The sequence below is a fragment of the Patagioenas fasciata genome, chromosome 2 (assembly GCF_037038585.1).
Source record: "Patagioenas fasciata isolate bPatFas1 chromosome 2, bPatFas1.hap1, whole genome shotgun sequence".
In the NCBI taxonomy this organism is placed as follows: Eukaryota; Metazoa; Chordata; class Aves; order Columbiformes; family Columbidae; genus Patagioenas; species Patagioenas fasciata.
Window position 1 is genome coordinate 8728504 of NC_092521.1, and position 26753 is coordinate 8755256.

Genomic DNA, 26753 nt, shown 5'->3' on the forward strand with positions numbered 1-26753 from the left:
CTCCACAGCCTCCCTGGGCAGCCTGGTCCAGGCTCTGGCACCCTCACTGAGAAGAAGTTTGTTCTCATATTTAAGTGGAACCTTTTGTGTTCCAGTTTGAACCCATTACCCCTTGTCCTATCATTGGTTGTCACCGAGAAGAGCCTGGCTCCATCCTCCTGACACTCATCCTTTATATATCTGTAAACATTAATGAGGTCACCCCTCAGTCTCCTCTTCTCCAAGCTCCAGAGCCCCAGCTCCCTCAGCCTTTCCTCACACGGGAGATGCTCCACTCCCTTCATCATCTTTGTTGCCCTGTGCTGGACTCTCTCCAGCAGTTCCCTGTCCTTCTGGAACTGAGTGGCCCAGAACTGGACACAATATTCCAGGTGTGGTCTCACCAGGGCAGAGTAGAGGGCAGCAGAACGTCTCTGACCTACTGACCACCCCCCTTCTAATCCACCCCAGGTACCATTGGCCTTCCTGGCCACAAGGGCCCAGTGCTGGCTCATGCTCATCCTGCTGTCCACCAGGACCCCCAGGTCCCTTTCCCCTACACTGCTCTCTAATAGGTCACTCCCCAACTTATACTGGAACCTGGAGTTGTTCCTGCCCAGATTCAAGACTCTGCACTTGCCCTTGTTATATTTCATTAAATTTTTCCCCGCCCAACTCTCCCGCCTGTCCAGGTCTCTGGATGGCAGCACAGCCTCTGCCGTGTCAGCCACTCCTCCCAGCTTGGTGTCATCAGCAAACTTGCTGACAGTCACTCTATTCCCTCATCCAAATCATTGATGAATATATTGAATAATACTGGTCCCAGTACTGACCCCTGAGGCACTGCACTAGATCCAGGCCTCCAACTAGAGGAGGACCTTTTCTCTTGTTTATTTGTATTCTCTCTGTCCTGCAGGAATTCTAACAGCTACCCAACATCTCCCCCTAGTAAATATGTACATGTAGAAAAACTTACTGAAAACAAAGTTAAGAAGTTGTAAAGAATCTTTTATGTTCTCTATGTCGTGATTATATGCTTCTTGATCAGCTAAATCCACTGATCTTCTGTCAGCTTTCAGTGCAGCACAGATTTCCGAGATTGCTAAATTTGTTAGTCCTTCGAGTTTTTTCCACTGCATTTAAAAGTTCCTATGTATAATCAGTGAATTCAGGAAATGGAAACTTCGGCCATTCACATGTTTAATATAATAGCATCCAATAAATCTTGGATGGTGCTTCATGATAAAAGATTTGGATATAGTTTTTAATCTTCATTTTTTTAAGATTAGAAAAATCTATTGCATGCTGAGCAATCAGAAATAATTTCCATACAGATCTTTATCTTAAAACATTTTTTTCTATTTGTTACAAACTTAAAGTATCGTACCATAAGGATTGTATATATAGTGGTGGTAAGAAGGTCAGTATGTGGTGAAGTTTTTTTCTGGGGTTATGCTTATAAGAACATTAATTTATTACTACTTCAGCTGATGAAGCCATACTTAGTATTGTGGGACGCACAACGATGTCTCCAACACCTTATTAATACAGACCCGTTTGATGCAGAAGCATTTTAATTAAACCTCATACCTCTTTTTTCAATAAATACCTTTATTTCACAAGCAGGCAGCTGAAGTAGGGGCATCTATGAACTGTTATATGAACTTAGGAGGAGTTTACGCTTTTTGGTATAGGGATAGAAAAATTTCCTTGTATAAATAAGATGTATGCGAAGACTTGAATCTGTCCAAAGTCCAGGCTACATCTATACTGATAAACACACTTTATTCAGGGAGTGATTCCTTCTCCCTGGCTTTTTTTCTCACCAGCACCCAACAGGTTGCACCCACAGTGCTCAAGGCGTACACCCGCGCTACATAACATTTGAGTTTGGATCTCCTCCACCTCCCATGCAGTGCTCTGTCATAAGACAAATACCTGCGGGTGTGTTCCCTGCTTTTTGGGGTGTCTGCTGCTGGGAGCTGTGCTGTATCTCACTGTATTTGCGTTCTCAGGGCAGGAAGGTGAGGGAGGGGGTCATGGTGGGGGTGTATTCTGGCACCCAAGGGTGCAGTGGTAGCATTGCTTGGGTGATGTGAGGAGATTCTAGTGCAGGAGGACTCACCTGGTGGGCTAGTAGAAGGTATTCCTGAAGTAAAGTGGTCTTAAAATTCAGCGGTGATTGTCCTGGGGGGGGACCAATTCTGCCCACTCCTAAAGAAAGCTTGAGGATGGACTTAACCATCTGAGAACTTATTTCATAGCATAGACTTAGTCAATTCCTACTTTGCTCCAGTCTCTTTCTCACCCTCCTTCCGTTAACTGTGCCATTCAGCCCCCTTGTCTCACCATCAGTGCATCCTTGTTAGATATGTCCATGGTTGAGGTTCACAGGAACACAGTTGAGTGCTAGAGTCAGGTTGTGGTTGGACTCAGTGATCTTAAGGGTCTCTTTCAACCAAAATGATCCTATGATTTTATGACTTTTTTTGGCCCCTCAGTTCCAGAAGGACAGGGAACTGCTGGAGAGAGTCCAGCGCAGGGCAGCAAAGATGCTGAAGGGAGTGGAGCATCTCCCGTGTGAGGAAAGGCTGAGGGAGCTGGGGCTCTGGAGCTGGAGAAGAGGAGACTGAGGGGTGACCTCATTCATGTTGATAAATATATAACGGGTGAGTGTCAGGAGGATGGAGCCAGGCTCTTCTTGGTGACAACCAATGATAGGACAAGGGGTAGTGGGTTCAAACTGGAACACAAGAGGTTCCACTTAAATTTGAGAAGAAACTTCTTCTCAGTGAGGGTGCCAGAGCCTGGCCCAGGCTGCCCAGGGAGGTTGTGGAGTCTCCTGCTCTGCAGACATTCAAACCCGCCTGGACACCTTCCTGTGGAACCTCAGCTGGGTGTTCCTGCTCCATGGGGGGATTGCACTGGATGAGCTTTCTAGGTCCCTTCCAATCCCTGACATCCTGTGATGCTGTGATTCTGTGAATCACAGAATGTTCTGAGTCAGACAGGACTCACAAGGATCATCAAGTCCAACTCCTGTCCCTGCACATGACAACCCCACAGTTCACACCGTGTGTCTGAGGACGTTGTCCAGTCTCTTCTTGAACACTGTCAGGCTTGGGGCCGTGACAGTACAACCATACTACAGTTGTAGTCATAATCTTACCTTAATGCGGAGGGATGAGTGAAGACACTCAGCTGCTTGTTGTTTCTCTCTGACACACCTTGGTGAACAAGGACAATACCTTCTACAGCCTCCACCACCCCGTTACAGCCATCTCCTGGACTACTGGTGGTGCTGCTTCCCTCCAGGAGTAGAGGAAAACAGAATCTCCAGGTCATTGCACATATTTTGTGACAGGTGACTGAGAGAGGTTGTCCAGGGATCCGTACGGGCTTGCAGAAGGTGTGATGGCTTCAGTGGTGAAGCTCTTGCACAGATGAGTGCGTGGGAACTGGAAGGTACGGGAAGGTTTTGCTGGGTCCCCAGATGGGTTTCCCCCAGTGCATCTAGATGGGATACTGGGAAATCCTACACTGCTGAACTTCCTTGAATTTTTGTTTGAGCTGCAGCATTTCCACTAGAAAAACAGGTAAGTGAGGTCACACTAAATTAATGGCTTCCAATGCCTTGTTCTCAGTGATAGCTCGCCTCTGTTAATTAGATTTGATGGTTGCTTTTGCTGCAGAATCAATCTGCAGTTGTGATGGAAGGCCAGATTCTGACTCTATTAAATTCCACTACATCTTGGTGATTTCACTGACTCATTTTCCTCTGGCTTTCATTAATATGATTGTGACTGTAATGAGGCTTCAGTTATGGTTCATAATATATCTGTAGATACTAAATATAAGCAAAAGTAAACAGTCATAAAAAGAAGTGTACACAATACATAAGCGGGTTTAATCATAAACAAGTTTTGTAAAATTGACAGCTGAGATATGACAGGGATGACTAATTTATGAGCATAGCTTCCCTGCACAAACAGGTAAAATGAGCTTGTGTATTTTTGTTAGATGTTTAAGTAATGGTTAAACATTACATTTCATTTTTGTCTGTGTTCCAAAAACAAAACCCCAAAAACCAAAACCCTTGACGTGGTGTACTAATGAAAGCAGACTGAGCAGATGGTTTTTAGGGACTGCACTTCACGTATTATGCAACTGTGCTGTTCTTTCGGAGGAAGATAAGTGAGGCAGAAAGAAATATAGATACAACTTTAAATCTTAATTTTTCACTCATTGTTAAAACAGAAAATGCCAGAAAAACACTGCAAAAATAGGGGGAATATTAAAGTGTGCAAGTTGTAAAACTTACTTTCTTTTACCTTTCCATTTGAGCGATTTTCTCATTAGAGCAGTGGAGTTAAAACTTTGAGTGTGTTTAACTTATATCAAGACAAGGAAAAAACCCACAATCATTCTTGGACCAGACAGAACATAGAGTTGCTTGGTTTTGAGATATGAAACCTGAAGATATTTGCTTAAACTGAAGGAGTAATGAAAAAGGAAATTAAAACAGGTTATACCAGTTGAGGAGTTTAATGGCAGCCTCTGCCAGCCCTAGTAGATGCAGCTTAGAGAAATGAAGTCATCTTACGTTAATGTGGACTTCGCGTAGCCTGTTCAATTCAGTGGTGTTACCATTACATTTTAGTAGCTGGAGTAACCGAAAGATGAGCAATAGTTGTGAATTTAGGAAAATTGTGAAACTGTACATTTTCCTTAAAACATTTTGTGGTGTAATTTCTGCGCTACCTTCAAAATTCATCTGTAAGAGAGATGGAGGTGTTCTGGTTAAAACACTCGCAAACACTGTGCAGTGCATGTGTTTTCCTCCTTGCAAGGAGCAAGCAACGAATAGGTGGCGATAGGACTTTTTGCCAGTCAAGCAACATCACTCTGAAAAAGGACTTCTGTACATTTCTTCCCTCTTTAAGGATTTTTAAAGATTTTTTTTTTTCCTATCATCAGTATTTATTATGTCAAAGAGTGTTGCGATAGTTGTGGAAGTTGCAATGTAATACGCAACGATTAATGAGCAAATCAACAATACCAACACTGTACAGGTTAGATAGATACCTTAATTTTTTTTACCTTGTTTCATTAGTGGGCATGTGCTCCTTTCAAGATGGTTTTAGATGGTCACCGTAGTCCCATCGCTCTCCTTCTGCTGTCAGTGGGGAGGTCTGGGTGCTCCTGAAGACCTGGAGAAGCTGCAGGCAGACAGGCTCTGAAGAGTTTAGCTGCAGATTTTTTTCCATACATTAGCACGGTTATCCATACAGATCCAAGAGCGGAAAGTGCGCCCATGCCTCAGGCACTCCTGCTCAAAGCCCAGCATCTTGACTTCAAATGTGAGTAAGTGTTAACTACGACCTGAGGACACTGAAAGGTTCCATCTCCAGTCCCCAAGTATGGGAAATGCTTTCATAGAATCATTTCAGCTGGAAGAGACCCTCAGGATCATCAAGTCCAACCATAACCTAACTCTGGCACTAAACCATGACCCTAAGAACCTCATCTAAACGACTTTCAAACACCTCCAGGGATGGTGACTCCACCACTGTCCTGGGCAGCCTGTCCCAATGCCCGACAACCCCCTCCATGAAGATTTTTTTCCTAATATCCAATTTAAACCTCTCCTGGCACACCTTGAGGTCACTTCCTCTCATCCCATCACTTGCTATTTGGGAAAGGAGACCAATCCCCTCCATGCTTCAACCTCCTTTCAGGTAGTTGTAGACAGCGATAAGGTCTCCCCTCAGCCTCCTTTTCTCAAATAATTACTTAATTACCATCCTATATTAAAAATATAATTAAAAGAATAGGGATAGTGAATGCTACACTTGCAGATTGCCTGAATTTTGTATGAGAAGGAGCAGTGGTCATGATTTAAAAACATTCAGTTGCATGTATTTGAATGACAACTGTCAGAGTATAATTAACAGTGGTTACTCTTTACTGCATTTTTATAACTAACAGGTATTTTCCAATAAACAAAATGTCTTTTATTTGCTTATAAGGAAATCTCTATTACTTCTCCTTTCTCCCTCTCTGGGTGAAAGTCCTAGGGATGCAGTAATGTATGTGTATCATTTCTTTAAAATTTAAAACATTTTTAGTAATGAAGCAATAATTACTGAACGAACTTACGGTTGCCTTACCCATTGAGCTTGATGGATAGATGGAGACGTATCATATTCTGTTTAAGCTGACTGAGGAAAAAACCACCAGTGGTAAAGTCTGAGACGTGTTTTAGTAGCACAAATAATGTGTATGTGGAAAAGGGAATGTGGGTAATTAGGCATGCTCGTAGAATTTATATATATATATGATGTATTATTATTTAATTGGAGGAACGTAGGTAGTGGTGTTGGTTCTCCCTTTCCTAGGAGGGAACTTAAGGTATGAAGTATTTAATGACATGATAATCTTGCAGAAAATGGATGAAGATTCAGAAGAGAACGGTAGTCTGCTGGAGCCAAACATATGATGCAACGTCTAATCAAATCAAAATCCTACAAATCACACAGGAACTGTCAGATTTGTGTAGTCTGCAGTTTGAGTATATCGTGGTTGTCAGATTCTTACTGTGGAGTTAATAAATCAAAACGAGCGCGATGGGTGCTGGTTTTTCCTCTTCACTGGACTACCCTATAAATAGCTCACGGTTCAGTGAGAGCTGTGGCAACTTTCCCAGCAGGAGCACGATAACAAAGACGTCTGTCTCCTGCACCTGCCTTTGTGCCTTTTTCAGATCCACCATCTCTTAGAGGTATTGAGAATATGCTATTTTGGCTATGAATTTACTTCTTCTATTTGGTGCATACATATTCCCCTTTCCCTGAATTACAGTGAACGTGCAGAGAATGAAATCAAGGTGTTCTTTGGATGTTGCTCTGTGTTTTTTTAATACATCGGCATAAATATAAATAACCTTCTATTTTGATAGCGCTACATTTTGAAAAGCTTCTGGAAAAGTTTGCTTTCTTACATGCATTTCTATCTCAGTCCAGCTGCATGGTGTTCATTTAGTACTAGACTGAAGAAACAATACATAATAACGTTTCATTTTTTAAATGTAATTTATTGTCTCACAGGAGCCTGTGTAAGAAAGCAACCCTCAATCAAAAAGTCCTTAAAAGCACATGGAAAAACACCATTTAGATCTGCAGTGTCTGCTGTCTCCAGATAGTCTGACATCACCTAGCAAAGGAAAAACATTCTGTACAGTTGTAATAGGATTAAACAGTATAAACCTGCATGCAGAAATGTGATTAATACAGGGCATTTCTAAGGCCTGCTGAGATTATATTGCTACACTAACAAACAGAATCTGTTTATTAGAAACATTTCCAGTATGTATATATTTTTTACTGAAGTTATTTATAATTGTTGCCTTTCTGTTAGGCCTGCAGGAGATAATTTTTAAATTAACTGTGTGGAGTAATCAGTATCAGCAGACTATACAATCCTGAGATGACAAGAATTATGATAAGCCTCATACTAAGCTTTGGAGAGATGTGTAAATGCGCAGTTTGCACTGCCCCATTTTTATTAGCGTTTTCATTATAAAGTTGTTACTGGAAGCATAAAGTTAATGTTCTGTAACAAGAAAACAGCAATTATGCAGTCCTAAATGCAGAACTCCACATTAAATATAGCAGATAAAAATTACAAGCAGATACAGTTACTCCAGACAGATACTGCGCAAAAAAATATGCAGCATTTATGTTAAAGCAATAACAACTTTCCCATCTCAAGCATAAAACCAGTCGCAAAACAATCACCTATAATTTCTGAGTATTCATCTCCTTTGCGTTTTCAAGTAGGACTTCCAAAAGTACACCGCAGCAGCTTATATTCCCTTTGAAATCAATGTGAAAATAAGAGCGACTTAAATAATATGTGCCAAATAGCTTTGAAAATTCCTCTTAAGCTTGTCTAGTGTTGGACTGACTTTGCCACACAGATGATCAAACTGACTGAACAGGGGTAAGGGGCAGCATTATTCACAAGAAGGTGAAGGTAAACTCTCTTTAAACACCTGATATTTTTGATAAATATAGTGTTTTTAGCTTATCTTTGGAAGAATCGCATGTTTTTATTCAGTTTTTGTTGCTGTTGTTTTGGGTTTTTTTAGCTTAATTATATACCCTAAATAGTATATTTAAAATACTTTGAGAATGACCTCCTTCATGTGCTCTCCCAGAATCTACCTTAACTAACTTACTACTTATCTACTGTTGATTATGGCTAGTTTTCCCTTAGTGGAAAAACAGTTTACAAAACCCAGGAAGAACTACTTAATCACTTAACACACTTTAGTCTTTGCTGTCATTAAACAACGGTGCTTTTATTTAAGAAAATAATGAAACACATTCCCTACATGGAAATGCAAGTTTACTCAGGTCTCTGAGCTGGAGGTGAAGATGATGGACTCAGGTTGTGTCTATAGGGTAAAATGAAAGCTGATAGTTGCACTGATTGGTTTAAAACCTGCTTAATTGACTGAAATTAAAGAAGAGATGTTATGGATCAATGCACGGTGACACAACTGTTCTCTCTCCTGTCTGCTCAGTTGTTTCAGTGCGGTTGTCCATGGGGTGGCTGAAAGAACGAAGCCAGGACACAAACAACTGTCTTTAAACAAGCTTTGTATCTAGATTGTTTTGCAAATTAAACATAGAGCACTAAGCGGGGCAGAGTTTAACATTTATAGTTGGATAGCAAGGAGGTCTGAACAGCTCAGGGTGAAAAAAGAATGGGAAGAGCATTGAATAGTTTTGTCACCAGGAGACTATAACACCCTGTGCTGAAGAAGTTAAACCTGGAATTAAGTGTTCGTATTTTACATGGCTGGACTTATGACTGAGGAACTGGCATGTCTGATGGCAGGACTGTAAAGTGGGAATTGCTTCAGAGAATGTCTGGAGTGTGGGGTTTGGGAATGTGTTTCAGGGGATTTTTGTAGGATAACGGGGTTTGCCGCCCACTTTCACTGCGAAGCTACCGAAACAGGTGTCAGGGTGTAACTGTGCGGGCCAAGCTTTGCTTGAATCTTTGCAGTCTGTAATGGGTTTACGTCCTCAAAATGACCCAAGGGAAGTCACAGAATCACAGAATGTCCTGAGTTGGAAGGGACCCACATGGATCATCAAGTCCAACTCCTGTCCCTGCATATGACAACCCCACAGTTCACACCATGTGTCTGAGGGTGTTGTCCAGTCTCTTCTTGAACACTGTCAGGCTTGGGGCCGTGACAGCTCCCTGGGGAGCCTGTTCCAGTGTCCAGCACCCTCTGGGTGAAGAACCTTTTCCTAATGTCCAACCTAAACCTCCCCTGGCACATCTTCCTGCCATTCCCTCGGGTTCTGTTGTTGGTCACTAGAGAGAAGACTTCAGCGCCTGCTCCTCCTCCTTCCCTTGTGAGGAAGCTGTAACCACCATGAGGTCTCCCCTCAGTCTCCTCTTCTCCAGCCTGAACAAACCAAGTGACTTTAGCTGCTCCTCATACGGCTTCCTCTCCAAACCTTTCACCAACTTCATAGCCTCTTCTGGACACTCTCCAGTAGCTTCATATCTTTTTTATCCTGTGTCCCCAGCCCTGCACACAGTGAATGCTCCAGGTGAGGCCGCCCCAGTGCAGAGCAGAGCGGGACAATCTCTAGAAACCGAAATAGAAGTGACAAGAAATAGAAATTGAAGTGACATGTAGGGAATTCAAAATACTAAAATGTATGGTACTACTAGCTAGTACGGTACTACTAGCAAACACTGGGAGATATTTTTGTAAATATTTATATTTTTTGAAATATTTGTATTTTTGTTTGCAAGCATTCAGTGTTGTGGAAGAGGGGCTTCAAGCAGCAAATACTTTAATAAGCATTAACACATCAGCTTGAAAGAACAATTCTATCAAAGATCAGTTATGTTAAATTACAATATTTTTTAACTACTTGAAAGGATAAGAATTTTGCATATCAATGTTTTATTATTTTAATTATATTCAATAAAGTGTTTCTTAATGTTAGAGAAAAAAAAATCCTAGTTCCTGATGTGCTAATCAAAAGGAGGGAAAAGATCTCATCTCTAGTAGTAATATACCTACTATGGCTTTCTGAACTGCTTTTTGGTCAAGCTGCTCTTCAAAAAAACATTAAATTGGAGAACAACACTACGAGTTCAGTGAGGATTTTGCACTTCTCAAAAACATTGTTCACAAGCAAGTGCAGTAAACTGACATGAGTGAAGTGCATATGGACTGTAGGATTCTTTGGATTAGTAAAGAACTGCAATGGACATTTCTGTTAGTATGTTTTATGCATTTTCTTCGTGAAATGCTAAAGGATTTTTCTCTTAAAGATACCGGTATTATGATAAAAATCAGTAAGTTTGGAAATTCAAGCACTGGAAGTTATTTCAGTGTCCAAATCAAGACTGCCAGCATACTTCTCTTTTTATCCTCTTGCTGATATTTGTTGTCACGGAGCCTTAGGTCTGTAATCACATCATTTACTGTTTTCTCTCACAGGACTACTGCTTCATTTAGGCAATTAAATAGCACTTGGTTTGTGTTCTCCCTGTGGCTTAATTAATTTTCTTGTGGGTGCTTATAGGGCACTTTTATTGATTTGCTTCTTCAACAGAAACAGTTTTTCACAAAATGCTTGTTGGCAAAGAAGGGAAAGTGATACATTGAAGTCAAGGTTAAAAAGTCTCCTTGACTTTCTGCGTTCAATTTAAGACATCTAGGATGAGGGTTTTAAAAAGCAGTTATCATATCTAAGCATAGATGCTAAAAATTTCAGCTATTGAAATACTTGATATTTTTCAAAGCACATTACGAGATGCCATGGTGAGTAACCAGAAAAGAAGGAAGATGTAATTAATGAACACTGTTTCTTTATCATAAAGGAGCTCTTTGGGAAAAGTTGTATCCTCCTAAAAAATCTATTCTTAATTTCCCTTTTTAACATCTCAGTGTTTTCCAGCTTCTGTAACAAATGAGGCAGAGTTTTGTTTTACAGACAATCCCCTTGCTATGTAGCCCTAATTCATATCCAGGTTGGGTCCATGACCAATGCTGAATGAATCAGAGATCCTGCACAAATCCAGTGTGCGACTGTGATGTTAAAAGATTCCCAGAAATAACCTGTGCAAAACCAAATGGAAATGAGCTGTGCAAGGTCGTACTAATTTTTTATTGATTTTACAACTCTAATTCTGTGGGACCACGCTTATTGAACAGTTAAGCAACTTTTGAATGCACATTTTCAGTAAAGTGCTTTTCCTGTTTGTGAATAAAGCCAAACCATGTAACTGGGAAAGGGAGAAGCCGACATCTGCTGTGCCCTCCTTGAGGGCATCTACAATCTCTTCAGGGACTCCAGCTCCAGCAGCAGGCTGAAGCCCTATGCAATATTTAACTTGCTCTATATGTGGACTTCGCATTCTCTAGCACTCTGTAGGGTTTTTCATTATTATTATGAGAGAATTGGTTAAGGAGAAAACAACTGATATTGGCTAAACAAGGAAGCTAGGACAAGGAACTCCTCAGTGGGCTGAAGAAAGGCAACCGGTAACTGTATTTGATGAGCACTTGTGCTTGCAGGAGCTCATCTGCAAGTGGCTGGAGGGAAACTGGGGTGAGAGAGTAACTGCAAGAAAGTACCTGGAAAGAGCCTTTGAGGAAAAGAGGAACGATATTTCTGCCATTGAAAACAGTTACTCCTGCTTTCAGAAGATACCACCAGAACTCCTTTGTATTTTGGCATCTTCTATTGTTGTCTAGTTAGAGAGGACACTTAGAGCTGACGCTGGTCACCCTGTCAGCTGGATCAGCTGTTGTGTGTGGTGCATCTGAACTCGTGCTGGGGATGAGTCGTGTGGGTTTTAATATGATGACACACAGCGGAATTTCTGGAAGAACTGGGTATTTTGTTTAAGCTGTGGAAATTGTGATTCAGAGTTGCAAACACTTTGCTTTAATCTGGCTCTGTGACCTGGCTGGCCACCCCAGCTCTTCGCTCCTGACAGAGCTCCCAGAACGTTTTGACTAGTCCAGACACCAAAGCTCAGACATTACAGCTCTGATTTTTCATCTTTTGTAAAGAACAAGCCTTTATTAATTTGGCCACACAGGCTTGTGATTGTGCAAAGCAGAATTTATGAAATAACTGCATGTAAAAAGTAACAAACCACGTCTCATATAGATGCTCAACCAGTGCTTCTGACTATGTGAAAGATTTGGGACAAGCACTTTCCTTGGCAGAAGAATCCACCCTACTTGGTGACTCAAGGAAAAGAGAATGTTCTTTCAAAGCTGAGGTAAGGATGGATATTAGTCATGTCCTAAAAAGAGCACAATCCCTGCCTTTCATGGGTGGGGAGTGTCAGAGCATGCATGTGCTTTCATCTTTAATGCTCCTAGTAGAAAACGATCTCCAGAAGCTGGTAGGTGTAGTAGTGAACAGGGATGGGAAGAGGGGCAAAAAGGGGTCCTAGGAGTCCAGAAGGTGAAGAGGGTGAGTCAAGGCAGCAAGCTAAAGACAAAGGCAAACTCCTAAATTGTGCTTCTCATCAGGTCAGAACATCCATGTGTGACTCTGCTGTAATGTAGCTCTGTCATCCAGGTCAGTGGAGACAAATGAAGTAATTCAGCAGTGTGACCGCAGCCTCTGGAAAGGTCTGGTTTTCCTTCCCTTCTGCCATGTGTTTGGGTCCCTGACGTAAATTCTAAACAACATGTCTCTGTATAAGCGATCTCACACAAGTCATTCTGAGCAAGTGGAATATTGGTGGGGTGAACACTGGCAGAGTACAACTGCTCCATTCAAGCCTTTCTGCTGGGGCCCAAGGACTCAGCCTGGTTGTGGCCAAGCTCTCCTTGGCAGGATCTGTGTAACAGAGCAGAATGTGACACCAGCTAGGAGAGCTGGCTTTGTTTTACACGCAAATGATTTCACTTCCTCGCATTTGCCATTTCACACGCATAAGCACCAAGAATGTTGCTCAGGTAGTCCATCCAGAATTACTTGTGGTGACATGAAGGACAAGGGACACAGGCCACCGAGTCCCCATCAAGTCTCCTGGTTGTTCCTGTCACGTCCTGCCCTCAGGTATGAGTGTGGGGGAGAAGTGACTCAGGGTCATGGTTCCCCTTTGGTTGGAAAACACACACGATATTTAAGGTCCGCAAACAAAATGCTTTTATTTTGCAGCTTGGCACAAATGCTACAGGACTCAGTGGCAGAAGGATTTACATTATTGTAGGTTCGATTGGTAAACATAAAAAGTTTGCAGCATATGCAGGGTTGCAAATCTTATGTTACTATGTTGCTTATAAAAGGGAAAGCTAAAAAGGTAGGAGTATGGGAAAGAAAGAAAAGAAAGATTTCACTATCCTTATGGCTCCACTTTATGTGTGATGGAGTTCGCAGTCTTGGGTCCAGCGATGTGTGGTGTCCTCTGGTGTCTTCTTCAGTTCATGTGGTGAGAACGGTGGATGGCATGGTCCTCAGGATGGTGGGTGGGCACCGCCAGTGCTTGCACAAGGTGGGCCTTTATAGCCCTCTGGGTTGCCTGCTGGCATAACTTTTGGTCTTTTGTGGAGGTGTTATTGTGAAGGAGAGAAAAGTCTGGGGGGAAGGGGTGATTGCAGAAGATTGACAAGTCCCAGGCCATGCTGAAGGGCCTCAGCTCTTCCCTTTGTGCCACGCTGGGTGTGTATCAGAAGGTGGAGCTATGTGCCCTCCGGCACGTCCCCCACCTCCTGTATCAGCCAGCAGCCCTGGCTGTGGCTCGTCAGCGTGTCTTTGATATGGAAATCGCAGTTCACCCTGCACTGAATGTATCACCTCCTGTGGCTGGGTGAACTGGTTTTGCCACAATGTTTTGGCCATTATCCTTATCACTACACGGCAGTTCCTTGATTGGCAAGTCTGGTGTTTGGATGTGTCTTTTGTGCTGTTTAGGAGCTGACAGTAATTTTAATCTTTTGCATATTTATCTCGCCCCACTCCGAGTCATCGGCAACGCTGCTGATCTCCTGTCCCATGTCCTCTCTGGGTGCTGTCTCTGCCCTCTGCTTTCTCATGCGGGTGTCTTGAGGAGCTACATGTAGACACACTGTGGTATCAATGACCTGTTGAGCACATGCCCTTCTTCAGCTGCTTCTGCTTCCACTTGTACTCAAGGTTTCTATTACACATCTCCACACTCCCACCCCTGCTAGAGCCTTGACCGCTGCTTCCTATGCGTCCTGGTGAGTTATACAATAGAATAATTTCAGCTGGAAGAGACCCTCAGGATCATCGAGTCCAACCATCACCTGACTCTGGCACTAAACCATGTCCCTAAGAACCTCATCTAAACACTTTTAAACACCTCCGGGGATAGTGACTCAACCACTTCCCTGGGCAGCCTGTTCCAATGCCTGACAACCCTTTCTGTGAAGAATATTTCACTAATATCCAATCTAAACCTCCCCTGGTGCAACTTGAGGTAATTTCCTCTTGTCCTATCACTTATTACTTGGGAGAAGAGACCAACACCCTCCACATTACAACCTCCTTTCAGGTAGTTGTAGACAAAATAACAGGGATCCACCATCCTTTTGACTACAGGGTCGCAGGTCATTAACAGTTTGTTAATGGTTGGACTTGATGATCCTGAGGGTTTTTTTCAACCTAAATGATTTTATGATTCTGTCTCCCCTTATAGCTGATCTAAGGGCATTTGCTTCAAAGAGCCCTTATATGTGATGGATTTTTCTGACCAGGCCAAAAGACTCTTCCAAGAATAAAGCCTGGGGTAAAACTGCAAGCCTGGTTGTTAGGACAAAAATCCTAATTATTTCAGCACCTGGCAGAGAAGACTAGAAAATAAATAGATGAAAATTGCAGACATTACCCCACATCATTTTTTGAACTGGAGTGGTGGTAGAGGGGCTGCTTCTGCCACGGCAGAAAGATCACTAAGACCGGGCTGATCAACATCACAGTGGAATACAGAATGCTCAGAAAATGCTCAAGCAATGGCAGAGACGGTTCAGTCCCAGAACTGCAGAGGTTTGAGACACTAAAGTCAGTATTTATGGTGTGAATCATCACATAGATGTTTTCCCGATTAAAAACTGTTTTGTTGCATTAAGAAATATATAGGTTTTGTGGCCTTATGCCTGTGACTGAATTTTAATTGTCACAATGAGATATAAGCGGTGGTATTTAAAAACTGTTTGTATAAGCTGTTTCTCAGTTAATATGTGTGCATTATTTGTCTTACAACAGGAAATTATTTAGGTTTATTACTGTAATTAATACTGAAATTAATTCTTGTTTTCACAATTTTTACTCTTTACACTCAATTGAGTACATCTGCAGTATGACAAAAAAATACTGTTAATGTTTAGGAAGGATAATGAAATTGCTACACTCATTTGTACTTAAATTAACTACAGTAACAGCCGCTATGGAATTCAACACTAAATTCATTAATATTGAATGCATAAAGCATTTATGATGATTTAAGAGTGAAAGTGATAAAATGGGTATTCAGCTGTTAGTTTAGAAACAAGGCAGAAGAGCAACATAACAGAACCGTGAAGCAGAAGTGAGCATTTGGGTATTCCAGTGGCACTAGTTGTGCAGCATCATGGAATCACCTGTTGTCAAGCTATTAAAAAAAACCCCAAACCAACAAACCCCAAAAAAATAAGTAAGTAATATCCAAATACATAACTTAGGAGCTGAGTAAAAAGATAGTCTGCTTCAACACTGCCGATACATGTTGGTACGCTGCTCTCCAAGGCAAATGTAAAACTCTCGAAAAATAAAGTTATAAATAAAACAGTCATGGTCTTCCCTGTTTTCCTGAAAATAAGACAGGGTCTTATATTAATTTTTGCTCCAGAACTTATTACTTTTTTTACACGTGTAGCTGCCTGGGCACTATTTAAGTTAGATTTTTTTATGAACTGTAAGTAGGGCTTATTTTTGGAGTAGGGCTTATATTTTGAGCATCCTAAAAATCCTGAAAAATCATACAAGGGCTTATTTTTGGGGTAGGTCTTATTTTTGGGGAAACAGGGTAGGTACCTGGGCACCTTCCTGTGTAACCTCATCTGGGTGTTCCTGCTCCATCAGGGGATTGGACTGGATGATCTTTTGAGGTCCCTTCCAATCCCTGACACCCTGTGATTCTGTTCAAGTCCCAGCCTCTCAGGGTCCTGGGACAGAGACACGGCTGGCCCGGACCCGGCGGTGCAGAGACACGAAAACTCCACCCCAGCAGGCAGAGCCCCGCGGCCTGGGCGGCGACGGGAGGTGTAACCCCCTGGTCTCCATGTGCCTGAGCCGCGTCCCGCCGGGATTCGAACCCCAAACATCAGCTGCGGGGACCGGGAACCGCAGCCCGGCGTGAGCGGCACGGAGCCACCGCGCATGCGCACCCCAACAGCCGCCGCTCGGCCACCGCGCGGCGCGTGCGCCCCGCACCCTGCCCTCGCGCCCCGCCCCTCCCCGCGCTCGCGCTCTCTGTGCGACGGCGCTTGAGGAAGAAGCCGCCGTGTCGGAGGCGGCAGATTCGCCATAATCCGCCGGTCGGCCGGTCTGTCCCGCCGCGCCGCCCACACCGGTTAAAATAATATTTTCTTTACCAAAGGGGGAGCCCCACGGGGCCTCGGCACGGCCCGCTGGCGTGAAAGTGATTTTTGTTTTTCCCCTCCCCCCATAGACCCCTCCTTTATCAGCCAGGCCGCGCCGCCCGGCTTGGCAGTTCCCCCGCCCCGCCCGGTACGGTCCGGTCCGGTCCGGTCCCGTCCCCGCCGCGGTTATGGAGGCTGCGGCTGCAGGTGAGCGGGGCCGGGCAGGGCGGGGGAGCGCGCACGGATCCTCTGACCGCGGCACCGGCGCTGGCTTGGGGGGCAGAAAGCAGTTCCGGCGGCGCGTGCTGTGACGCTCCATCCGCACGAGAAGTAGTTCCCTGGCAAGCGGGCCGTCGCTCCCCTCCCCTGACTGGCAGCTGAAGCGGGGTGGGGGCAGCGGCTGCCGGCCGTCCTGGGGGGGTTGTGGACCCCCCACCTGTGGGGCCCGGGAGGCGAGGGAGGACGCGGGCGCCATGGGCGTGTGGGGCGCAGGGGCCGCCCCAGCGCAGTGCCGTGGAACCGCGCGGGTCGCTCCGCGGTTGGGGGCTCCGAGGGCGCCGGCTGCCCCAGCGCGGTCCCCGGGGTTGCCCGGCTGGCTGACCCGCCGCTGCGGTTCAGGAAAGGGTAGGGGAGCACCTGGGAAAGAGCAGCTGCCGGCAGCCTGCTGTTTGTGTTGAACTGACGCGCATCTGGATTTAAAACGTTCGTGGTTTTCTTTGACAGCTCGTGTAAACAGCTTTAGCTCAAGAGCCTTAGGGTTCAGCTGCAGAAGGGAGATAGGTTAAAGTCAGATGCTTCCATTGCCCTGAGTGGTGCCCAACGACAGGATGAGGGGCAACGGGCACAGCCTGACGCACAGGAGGTTCTGTTTGAGTATGAGGAGAAACTTCTGTACTTTGAGGTGCCAGAGCCCTGCAACAGGCTGCCCAGAGAGGCTGTGGAGTCTCCTCTGGATACATTCAAACCCCCCTGGACACCTTCCTGTGTGATCTGCTCTGGTGAACCTGCTTTAGCAGGTGGGTTGGACTGGATGATCTCCAGAGGTCCCTTCCAACCCCAACCATTCTATGATTCTGTGTACCTTACATTGGCCTGACTTCTACGTGAATTCCAACCATAAGTAAAATTATGCAGACGTGGTAGCCACAGTAATATTGTGTATGTGCTTTTTGCATTTCACAATCCCCGTGTGTTCCTTGCAGTACAAGTTTGTGAAATGTTGTAATAATTTAATTAATTACCCTGTGTACTCAACTTTGGCTTTTGGTTGTCACTCCCTGAGATGACATTTAAATTGATAGTTAGAAGATGAGGTTATTTTATCTGACCTGTGGATTATTTACAGACAATTAGTTTACAATTCAAAGAGGATTTTGTACCAAAGAGAGCAGCACTATCAGGGGAATAACTTGTATCTAAAAGCAGAATATCCAACAGGTGTTGTGTTATTTAAGTGCTAGTGTAGAAACATTTTAAGACTGCCTTATATTGTCTGATCCAACTTTAGATAAGAAATTAATTCTCTTACTACAACTACTACTGCTACTAATGCATCTTATTCAAGGACATTTGTCTTAATAAAATTGTTCTGAGCATAGTTGAACCTGTAAGTTTCACGAGTGTCTGGTATGTTTGATGTTGCAACTGCTGAACTGCGTCTGACTTCAGATGCATTTCCATTATTTGTGCTTCTAAAAATCAGGTTCAAAGCATTTCAGCCAAGGCATCATGGTGCCGATGGCTGATCACGTAGTTCGTGTTTGTTCTTCGAGGGGTTCCAAGGGTTTTCGGTGTCTCTGGTAGTGCGGTTGTGTTTTAGTGGTAACTTCTGCAGTGTTGCGTTTAGCCACATGAGGGCGATCTTAGAACATTAAAAAGAACACCAAAGTCTTACTGTAAGTCTGTATTACGGTGCTTTTTTAATGATGGAAAGACACTTTATTTGTAGGGTTGATAAAGTGATTATTCTAAACTGCTGAGGTAAATTGATTTCCTAGTTTTTCATCCACTTCTGCATTTTGTATATTCTAGCCAAGATAAGTGTGTTCAGGCAGTATCTTGTTTTGGAGTAACTTTTTCCAGTAACTTTTGTAAAGCTGATGTGTGTAAAGGAAAAAAAAATACATATACTTTTATTTGCTTTCATTACTTAAATTTCAGTAGCTTAGAACTCAGGTTTCTTTTGACAAGTCTAGTAACAAACTGGTTAAATACAATATGCCTGGTTATGTAGGGCCTGTTATGACAGGAGAAGGGGTGATGGTTTTAAACTAAAGGAGAGGAAATTCAGGCTGGACATGAGGAAGAAATTCTTTACAATGAGGGTGTTGAAACACTGACCCAGATTGCCCAGAGAGGTGGTGGATGCCCCATCCCTGGAGACATCACAGACCAGGCTGGACGGGGCTTTGAGCAACCTGAGCTGGGTGAAGATGTCCCTGCTCATGGCAGGGGTTGGACTGGATGAGCTTTGAAGGTCCCTTCCAATCCAAACTGTTCTGCGATTCTATGGTGAGAGTGTGAGAACACACTTCAGACAAGAGATAAGACCCTTGTGCCTTTTTCCTCTTGGGGTGGCTGCTTCATCATGTGGCATAAAGCAAGCTCTGGTTTCTGGTAATACCTGGGAAAACTCTGAAGCAAATCAGTATAACATGGATACTTGGTCTCCCAGTAATTCAGTCTAACCATCTGAAATTGATCCATAAAAAGCAGAACTCTTGCCCCTTACTAATCCATTTATCTGCCTTTGTGTTGGATATTATGATGTCTTTATGTCAAATATTTGGAGATCTTCAGAGGTGCTCTTATATTGGTAAAATACTGTAGTATTTGAATGTTACAGTGTGTTACCTGTGTGGAAGTCTACATTGTGTAGTGCTGTTGTGACTTAGAAGGAATCTAAGAAAGCATAAATATTGTGGATCTGATTTTTGTGGCGTGCCTGATGCATCGTGTCTGTAACGGTGACTTGTGATGGATGTCTGCATAGAGAAGTATAAGAACAGGGTAAGCACATCCAGAGTACTCTTAGCCCTTCTTATGGGCTTGCTGAGCCTCAAATAGCATCTTTCCACCTACTAGTTCTTGAGAGACTTCACCTCCAAGAGTTTTAACTCCAAGTGGACTGGTTCCAATCTTACAGTTATGTGAAGAACTGATTCCTCTCTTGTTCTCTGTTTCACCCGGGGCAGTGAGAGATCAACTGAAAAGACCAGACAGTAGTTTTAGAGGGATCATTTGCTGCTCATCCTCCTTTATGACACACATTATTTCATAGTTCTGCATTTAACTTTTTGCCTTTTCTCTACCCCTCAGCTCCATCCTTCCCAGGCAGAAAAATTCTGATTTATTTAAGTTTCTCATGTACAACTGTGCTATGTTGTTGATTGTCATTTGTACCTTTTAAGCATTATTTTTAATTATTATTACTATTCTATTAGTTTTTCTGTTTTTCAAAGAAGAAGAACAATATCCAAAGATGGAAGCATGGACTTTTGCAGCAGTAATATTTTCTGATTTTTATATGCCTTTGTGTTACAGGACCATCTGTTCCATGGGACTGTGAACTGGATGTTTTTGGTTTTGAGTAGTACAGCTCTCAGCTTTGTTTTGAGGCTGTCTTTAAAGTATTTACCAGAACTGGGAGATCTTTAATAGAAAACCTCTCCAAACCCTTATAGAGCGATAGCAAATTGAAAAGCTTGTTTTGCTATGGGCTCACCTTCCTTGAGGGGTCTTTTAATGCACAGATAACTTCTTAGTACACAGGCTCTCAGGCAGGCCTGACGTCTTTGTAAACAAATGCTGTCTTCTGCTTTTTGTTTTTCAGGTTGATAATATTATCCTTATTGATTTGTCTTGCTGTGTTTTCACATTTAATTTGTCACAGTTTCCAGTCTTTTTTTGTTTTCCTCGTTTGACAAAACCTCTAACTTTTATAAATGTTTTCTTCTACAAAAGCTTCCTTTCACTGCTATTGAGCTGTGCTGGATTTTTTCTTCCCCTGTTCTAAAATCTCCTTTGATGATCAGCATCGAATATGATGCTTTTCGGTGAGTCTTCATGCTGCTTTCAATGATTTAACTCTTCTTTAAACCTTTTTAGTCTTTTTTTGTGGTTTTTGTTTTGTTAAAAATGCTTTTTGGCTCTTTAACACTCTTTTATAGGGTTTTTGAGTGCTTTTTTATCAGGTGTGATCTACTTTGGATAAAGTCAAGAACTGTTTCTTCTCCTGTGGTTTCCCTGACCTCTTGCTTAATGGTGTCTAAACATTTAATCTTGGTACCCTGTCCTGACCTGATATTTAACCAATCTCCGTAAGGTTAACTGAAACCTACAATATATTGTTGTTTTGGCCTCTGTAACCTCTTTTATTCACCTCGGTGTGCCACAGTGATTCTTACCACTGTTGCTCATGTAGTCCCAATACTGTGCTGTTCTGTACAATGTAACTATTTCAGTCCTCGGGGATTCTGTTGCTTGTTAAAAAAGCCTGTTAATCAGATTAGACCCTGAGCTGTTTTTAACAGATGGCATTGCTTCAGAAACAATACATCCCGCTTTCTGCCCTCCTTATTTAGAAGTGATAGTGTCCCACTGGCATTGCAACAGTATTTTTCAGAAACTTGTTTGAATGCAAGTCTTTCAATCATCTTAATCTAAACCAGGCATTCTGATTTTGACACCTTATTCGGTTTCTTGCATTATTGGAATATTATGTAGATTTATCTTTTTAAAAGCAGCTACAAAGAAATGGAAAACAAACCCAACAGTTTGTTTCAACTGTTCTTTGTCTCCTGTTAAAATATTACTAACTTCTGTGTTATCCTTCATTTGAAAACAGTCTTTGTGATTTTACTACTGCAAGATGAGCCGCTTGGATCTTTATGGTCTTTTGCACTTGTCACCTACCCTTCCGTCTTTCATTTAAAAACATTTTCATAATCTCTTAATTTTGGGATTGGATGAAGCCTGTTGCTCCTCCATATTTTTTATCAACATGTAATGTTCCCTTAGGATTATACGAAACTATCCGCTTAGTTCTGCTCACAACAGCGTGGTCTTGCATTCATGTCCCAAGCACCTGAACAAGTGCTTTTGTTTTCTCTGTCCTAGTATATTTGTATTGTGTAGATTTTAAAATGCAGTTTACTTCTTAATCAGAAGCATTCACAAATTTCAGTGTAATTTAATTTTATATACTGTGTACCTCCCTGTAATGTCCAAGAGCCTCTATAGATGTAGATTACTTTGTAAACTAAACCTGTGGCCTTGTTAGAAAAAATGCTGAATGTATATGGTTAGGTTTTCCATAAAACCATACTAAGTGGTATTGATTTTAGTATGATCTTATAGTTTTTGCAGGAATGCATCCTCTTATCAACATTACCATAACTTTCTTTTGTAATGTCAAAATAGAAAAAGCTTGTGGCATTTAACTAATGGTAATTAAATTTTCCTGATTTCAGTTAGCAACTAAAAGTCAGAACAGACGTGCTCAGGTGTTCCTGTTCCTTGATTGAATATATTCTGTAGTGCAGGTTATGTCTCCATAGTCATCCTATGATGGTGAATTAAAAAAAACCCAACCAAACAGCAACAACAACAAAAACCAAACCCAAAAAACCAGTTGCTTGCTATCCAGAATAGTTCAGGTTCAGATGAAGGAAGCCCTAAAATAGCTTTCTGTTCTCTCTGGTCTGCTGGTTTTTGTAGAGATAATTTATTAGTTTTAAACATGGGATACTTGTGCTGCTGCTGTTCTAATGGTCATAAATAGCAGTGGCTTTTCCATACTTTTTTTTAAATTCTTACTGAGGATGATGCTTTTTGGATAATAACTCCATTGTTCCATGCACCAATAGGTGTCCAGTGAATTTGTATTTTTGCATCTAACTATGGAGTTCTAGTTACTTTAAACTGTTGCAAGGCTTTAGAGGCTGTTACATAAGTGTTTAAATATTGTCTGCATTGAAAGAGTCCGGAAAAGCTTTGGGTATATTAGACTGATTTATAGTATAAAAATACAGATGGATTATCTCCTTTTTTTTTCTGTTGTGTGTGACTTATGAAAATAATTTATCTAAAATAAAACCAAGCCCAACCCCTAGCCTACTTTTATATAAAATGAAAGTTTTTAATTAATTAAAATTGACTCTAGACTAGGTTTTGTCATACAATGATCAAAAGTATGTATGTCAATAATACATTACCTGATTCCCTTAAACACTGTTAATTTTGGTGATTTCGCTAATATGAGTGTTTCTTTCTTCCCCCTTCTGTCCTTCCCCCTCCAACTTTAGAGCAAAACAGGATGGGTTCTGTTTTATGCTTTGTGAAGGGGATTGGGAATAAGGGAGGCTGAAATTTGCTGTTTGTTAGTAGCATCTGTTAATCTCTTTTGGTTAGTATAAAGAAAAAAAATAATTAAGAAATACCTTGAGATCTTTGGAAGAGTTAAGAAAAACTTATACGTCTTCACTTATGTTATAGCTTAATGTGCTACTTTTCCATTTAAGAAGAAAATAACTGGCATTATTTCAGTGCACACCTAGCACAGTTTATATGGGCAAACTGAAGATAATGAATTAATACAAAGCGTGTTTAGTGAATAGAATGTTCCAAATGGGTTTTGGCTGAAACTTCTGTTGTTTGTTTACCTCCATGCTTGATTGCTGTTCCTTTCTTTCTCTGCATATTTAACTGTTGTCTAATTAACTGCTCTGTTGGTTTCCTACATAATTAATTATTCGCTAATTAATCATTGATTCCCTGCATAGTTAATTAACTTATTGCTTATTTAATTTTTACACTTAATTGACTATAATTCATTGTTCTAGTACTACACCACCTAATTAGCAACTGGTTAATCAATTATCATTTGCTTACTCCTGATCTAGTTGTTTAGGCCTGCGATCAGCACAGTTCATCCTCTGCTTTATGACCTCCTTTTTCAATCATTCTTCCAAAAATCATTTCTTTACTCGATTTTGTTTCCATCTCACCTCCGAGCAAATGACACGCGTGTTCTGCTGTTTTCTGCACCTTCATTAACTCTGTTCTCTGCCACATGGTTTTGTTCCAGCTTTACTTCTGTGTGGTGGTTTCTTGTGGTTTTAGTACTTCCCGTGAATCCTGAATTCTTCTTGGAAAGACTTTAAACAAGGATTTGTATAATCAGGTGCTTTAAACAACCCAGCAGACTTTCGGGGATTCTTCTTCTTCTGCCCCTCTCCGAGTCCTCACTGGGAGGGATGAGGGATAAAGTGTGTGAGTCAGAACTGGTGGAAGAGGAGACACGACACACAAAGCAGTGAGCCTGAACTTTTATGGAAAACAACTAGCAGGTCAGGAAGCAAAAACAATGGCAAATAAAACCTCAGAATAGGAGTGTTGTCTAAATAATGGAATTTAAATGTTTAGTGTTAGTCAAACCTTTGGGTCAATGCTTGTAAGTGTTGTAGTGTGAATCTTAAATGTGTGTTTACACGTTGAGAGAACAGTTGTCATCTACTTAGTCAGTAATGGGCTTCATTCACTTAAAACTATAATACTACTAACTAGAGCAGAACTAGTTCAAAGGAACTGATTCAGAGGAACATTTCCATTATAAGCGAGTGTCACGGAGGCACCCCGAGGCTAATTTAAGGGACAACAGAGTCCAAAACAACTTTTATTAAACCGGTGAGAAACAGGGTTTTAGCACTCCAAAAGTGACTTAAATATAGGTTCGGGTATCAGTTGAGGAAAATTATTAAGGGGCAGCAACTGGTACAACTGGCGGTCCACAGAGTGCATGCACGTGGCTTCACCCAAAACGATGTCGGAACCACCCTCGAGTCCCAGAGGAGTACACACTTGCCTGAACACGGTGCGGGATTATTCTTAAAGAGATAAAGGTAAAGTGTACGCTCACGATTCCGCGAGGGTAAATTTATAATACACTCGCAATTCTGCGAGGGTTCATGTACTTACACGTGCGAATGTGCACGGAATACTACACGTGCTTATGTGGAAGCACGGGAGGAAAATACACTCGCGATTCTGCGAGGATAAATGTATAATATACTCGCAATTGTGCGAGGAAATAAAGTTACACTCGCGATTGTGCGAGGAAATAATTTAAAGTACGCGTGCAAATGTGCACGGAATAAAGTTACACTCGCGATTGTGCGAGGAAATAATTTTATACGTGCTTGTATTAAGCACGGGAAGTTACACGTGCATATGTGCACGGAAAGGATAAATACACTCGCAATCCTGCGAGGGGTTTTACTCACACCCGTGGCGCCAAGGCAAGCGGGGTCTCCATCCTGGGGAGGCGGAGTCTCGGCGGCAGGATCTTCCTCGTGCTCCGAGAGACCGGCGACAATGGGCCCCGTCTCGACGAGAGTCCCGTTTTTATACTGGCTGATCAGACCTACTGTAGGCAATCTAGAAGCTTCTCTGCACCCCCACACCGTGTGTGGGGCGCCCCTGAAGCCTCCAAACATCCCCCACACTGGTCACAGGTGCCCAGCGGCTCACTGGCGCCTCGGCAATCCCTTCTCCTAATGGCCCTGACCAGGGTGCTCTGGGCCAAACAAAAGAAGCTGTTAGCTTCAAGTAGCAGAGAGAGGGAGATGTGCCCACTCCCTCCATACTGAAGGAGCGGGGGGGAGAGAGGGGGGTTTGCATTCTGCCACAGCGAGCTGCAATCGCAACAGGAGTGCGTGTGCGCTCAAGACGGCAGGATGCCTGAGCAGGAACCCTACCGAGTTCTTAAGAACACCTTGAGTGTGTTACACATCTCGAATAGCTGTGCTTGTGTTACATACAGTATACTTCAAACAACAGAAACAGTATTTGGGTTGTTCTGCAGAGGTGTTTTAAAATAAACGAAGGCATATTCTGCCTTTTTGTTTTGAGGTAGTTGTATTATTTCTGAAGAGGAGGATGCTTTTGTTATAACTTCAGGTGCAAATAAGTGTAAAAGAGAGCCAGCTTTTAACATTGAGAATACCTTAAAGATAGATTTTTCTTGAGTGGGTTGAACCACATAACTAGTGTGTCATGACAGGGAATAGTATTAAATAGGGGTAGTGATTTTAGCTTGGGATTGTTTTGACAACAGGTCCCAAAGTGTAGCTTCCCTGTTCTCTTCACCCCAGGTTCATCCCAAAGTTCACAAAATATCACTTTATTGCTGTATTTATCCAGCTGATCTGTGGTTTGGTTTGTACCTCAAATAGCATCAGCTGTTCCAGTTTGATTTCAGTGACGTTATGTCCCTCATTTTCCTTAGGGAGGCAGAGGGGAGAGGAACAATATGAACCAATCTTTGAGTCTGGAGTTTTTATGTACGTAGCTGAAGAACAAGCATGTTGTTAAAATTGGTTCCTGGTGGTTGTTTTCACTGAGGAAATCACGGACTGTTGAAAAATCAAACCATTAAAACAAACAACAGTGGTTTTAGAAAGCAAACAAAGTCCTCTGAATTAACTCTGCCAAAAGTGGGTGAATTTTGTGTAGGTGGATTTTTCTGAATTATTAACTTTCACCCTTCTTTACAGTTAGTTACTGTCTTGAGGCTTTGCTCTCATATCACTGCTCTAGTACCAGTAAATCAAAACCAGAACAAAACACAACCAACCAAACAGAAAGCCAAACAAAACACCCAAACAAACCAACCCCACAAAATTTTGTCTAAAAAGTTCTGTAAAACTGTTCAAAGCATTGACCAGAAAAAGTTTTAATGCAATTCTTCATTCGCTGCTGCTTCAAAGGTTTTTAGTGGGCGGGGGATAACCTGATGGAATTTAACAAGGGCAAGTGTAGAGTCCTGCATCTGGGCAGGAACAATCCCAAGTTCCAGTATAGGTTGGGGCATGACCTATTAGAGAGCAGTGTAGGGGAAAGGGACCTGGGGGTCCTGGTGGACAACAGGATGACCATGAGCCAGCACTGTGCCCTTGTGGCCAGGAAGGCCAATGGCATCCTTGGGTGTATTACAAGGGGGGTGGTCAGTAGATCGAGAGAGGTCCTCCTTCCCCTCTACTCCGCCCTGGTGAGACCCCATCTGGAATATTGTGTCCAGTTCTGGGCCCCTCAGTTCAAGAAGGACAGGGAACTGCTGGAGAGG

General features: G+C 42.5%; 1 protein-coding gene across 6 annotated transcripts in view; it reads left to right on the top strand.

Moving 5' to 3' along the window:
* Positions 1-26753, top strand: part of ZFAT (zinc finger and AT-hook domain containing) — a 151095-nt gene that overhangs the window by 37009 nt on the left and 87333 nt on the right. For 2 of the 6 annotated variants that reach the window (XR_011737331.1, XM_065832597.2), the window contains exon 1: positions 16516-16837. The exons of 2 other annotated variants lie outside the window; for them this stretch is intronic. Coding sequence is in view for 2 of the 4 variants with exons in the window: in XM_065832597.2 (XP_065688669.1) it covers positions 16819-16837 (19 nt within the window). In the remaining 2 variants the exon portion in view is untranslated. Of the gene's footprint in view, positions 1-12603; positions 14252-16515; positions 16838-23809; positions 24532-26753 lie in introns of those variants that run through there. 2 more of the 6 variants (XM_071803778.1, XM_065832598.2) reach the window with 2 other exon arrangements.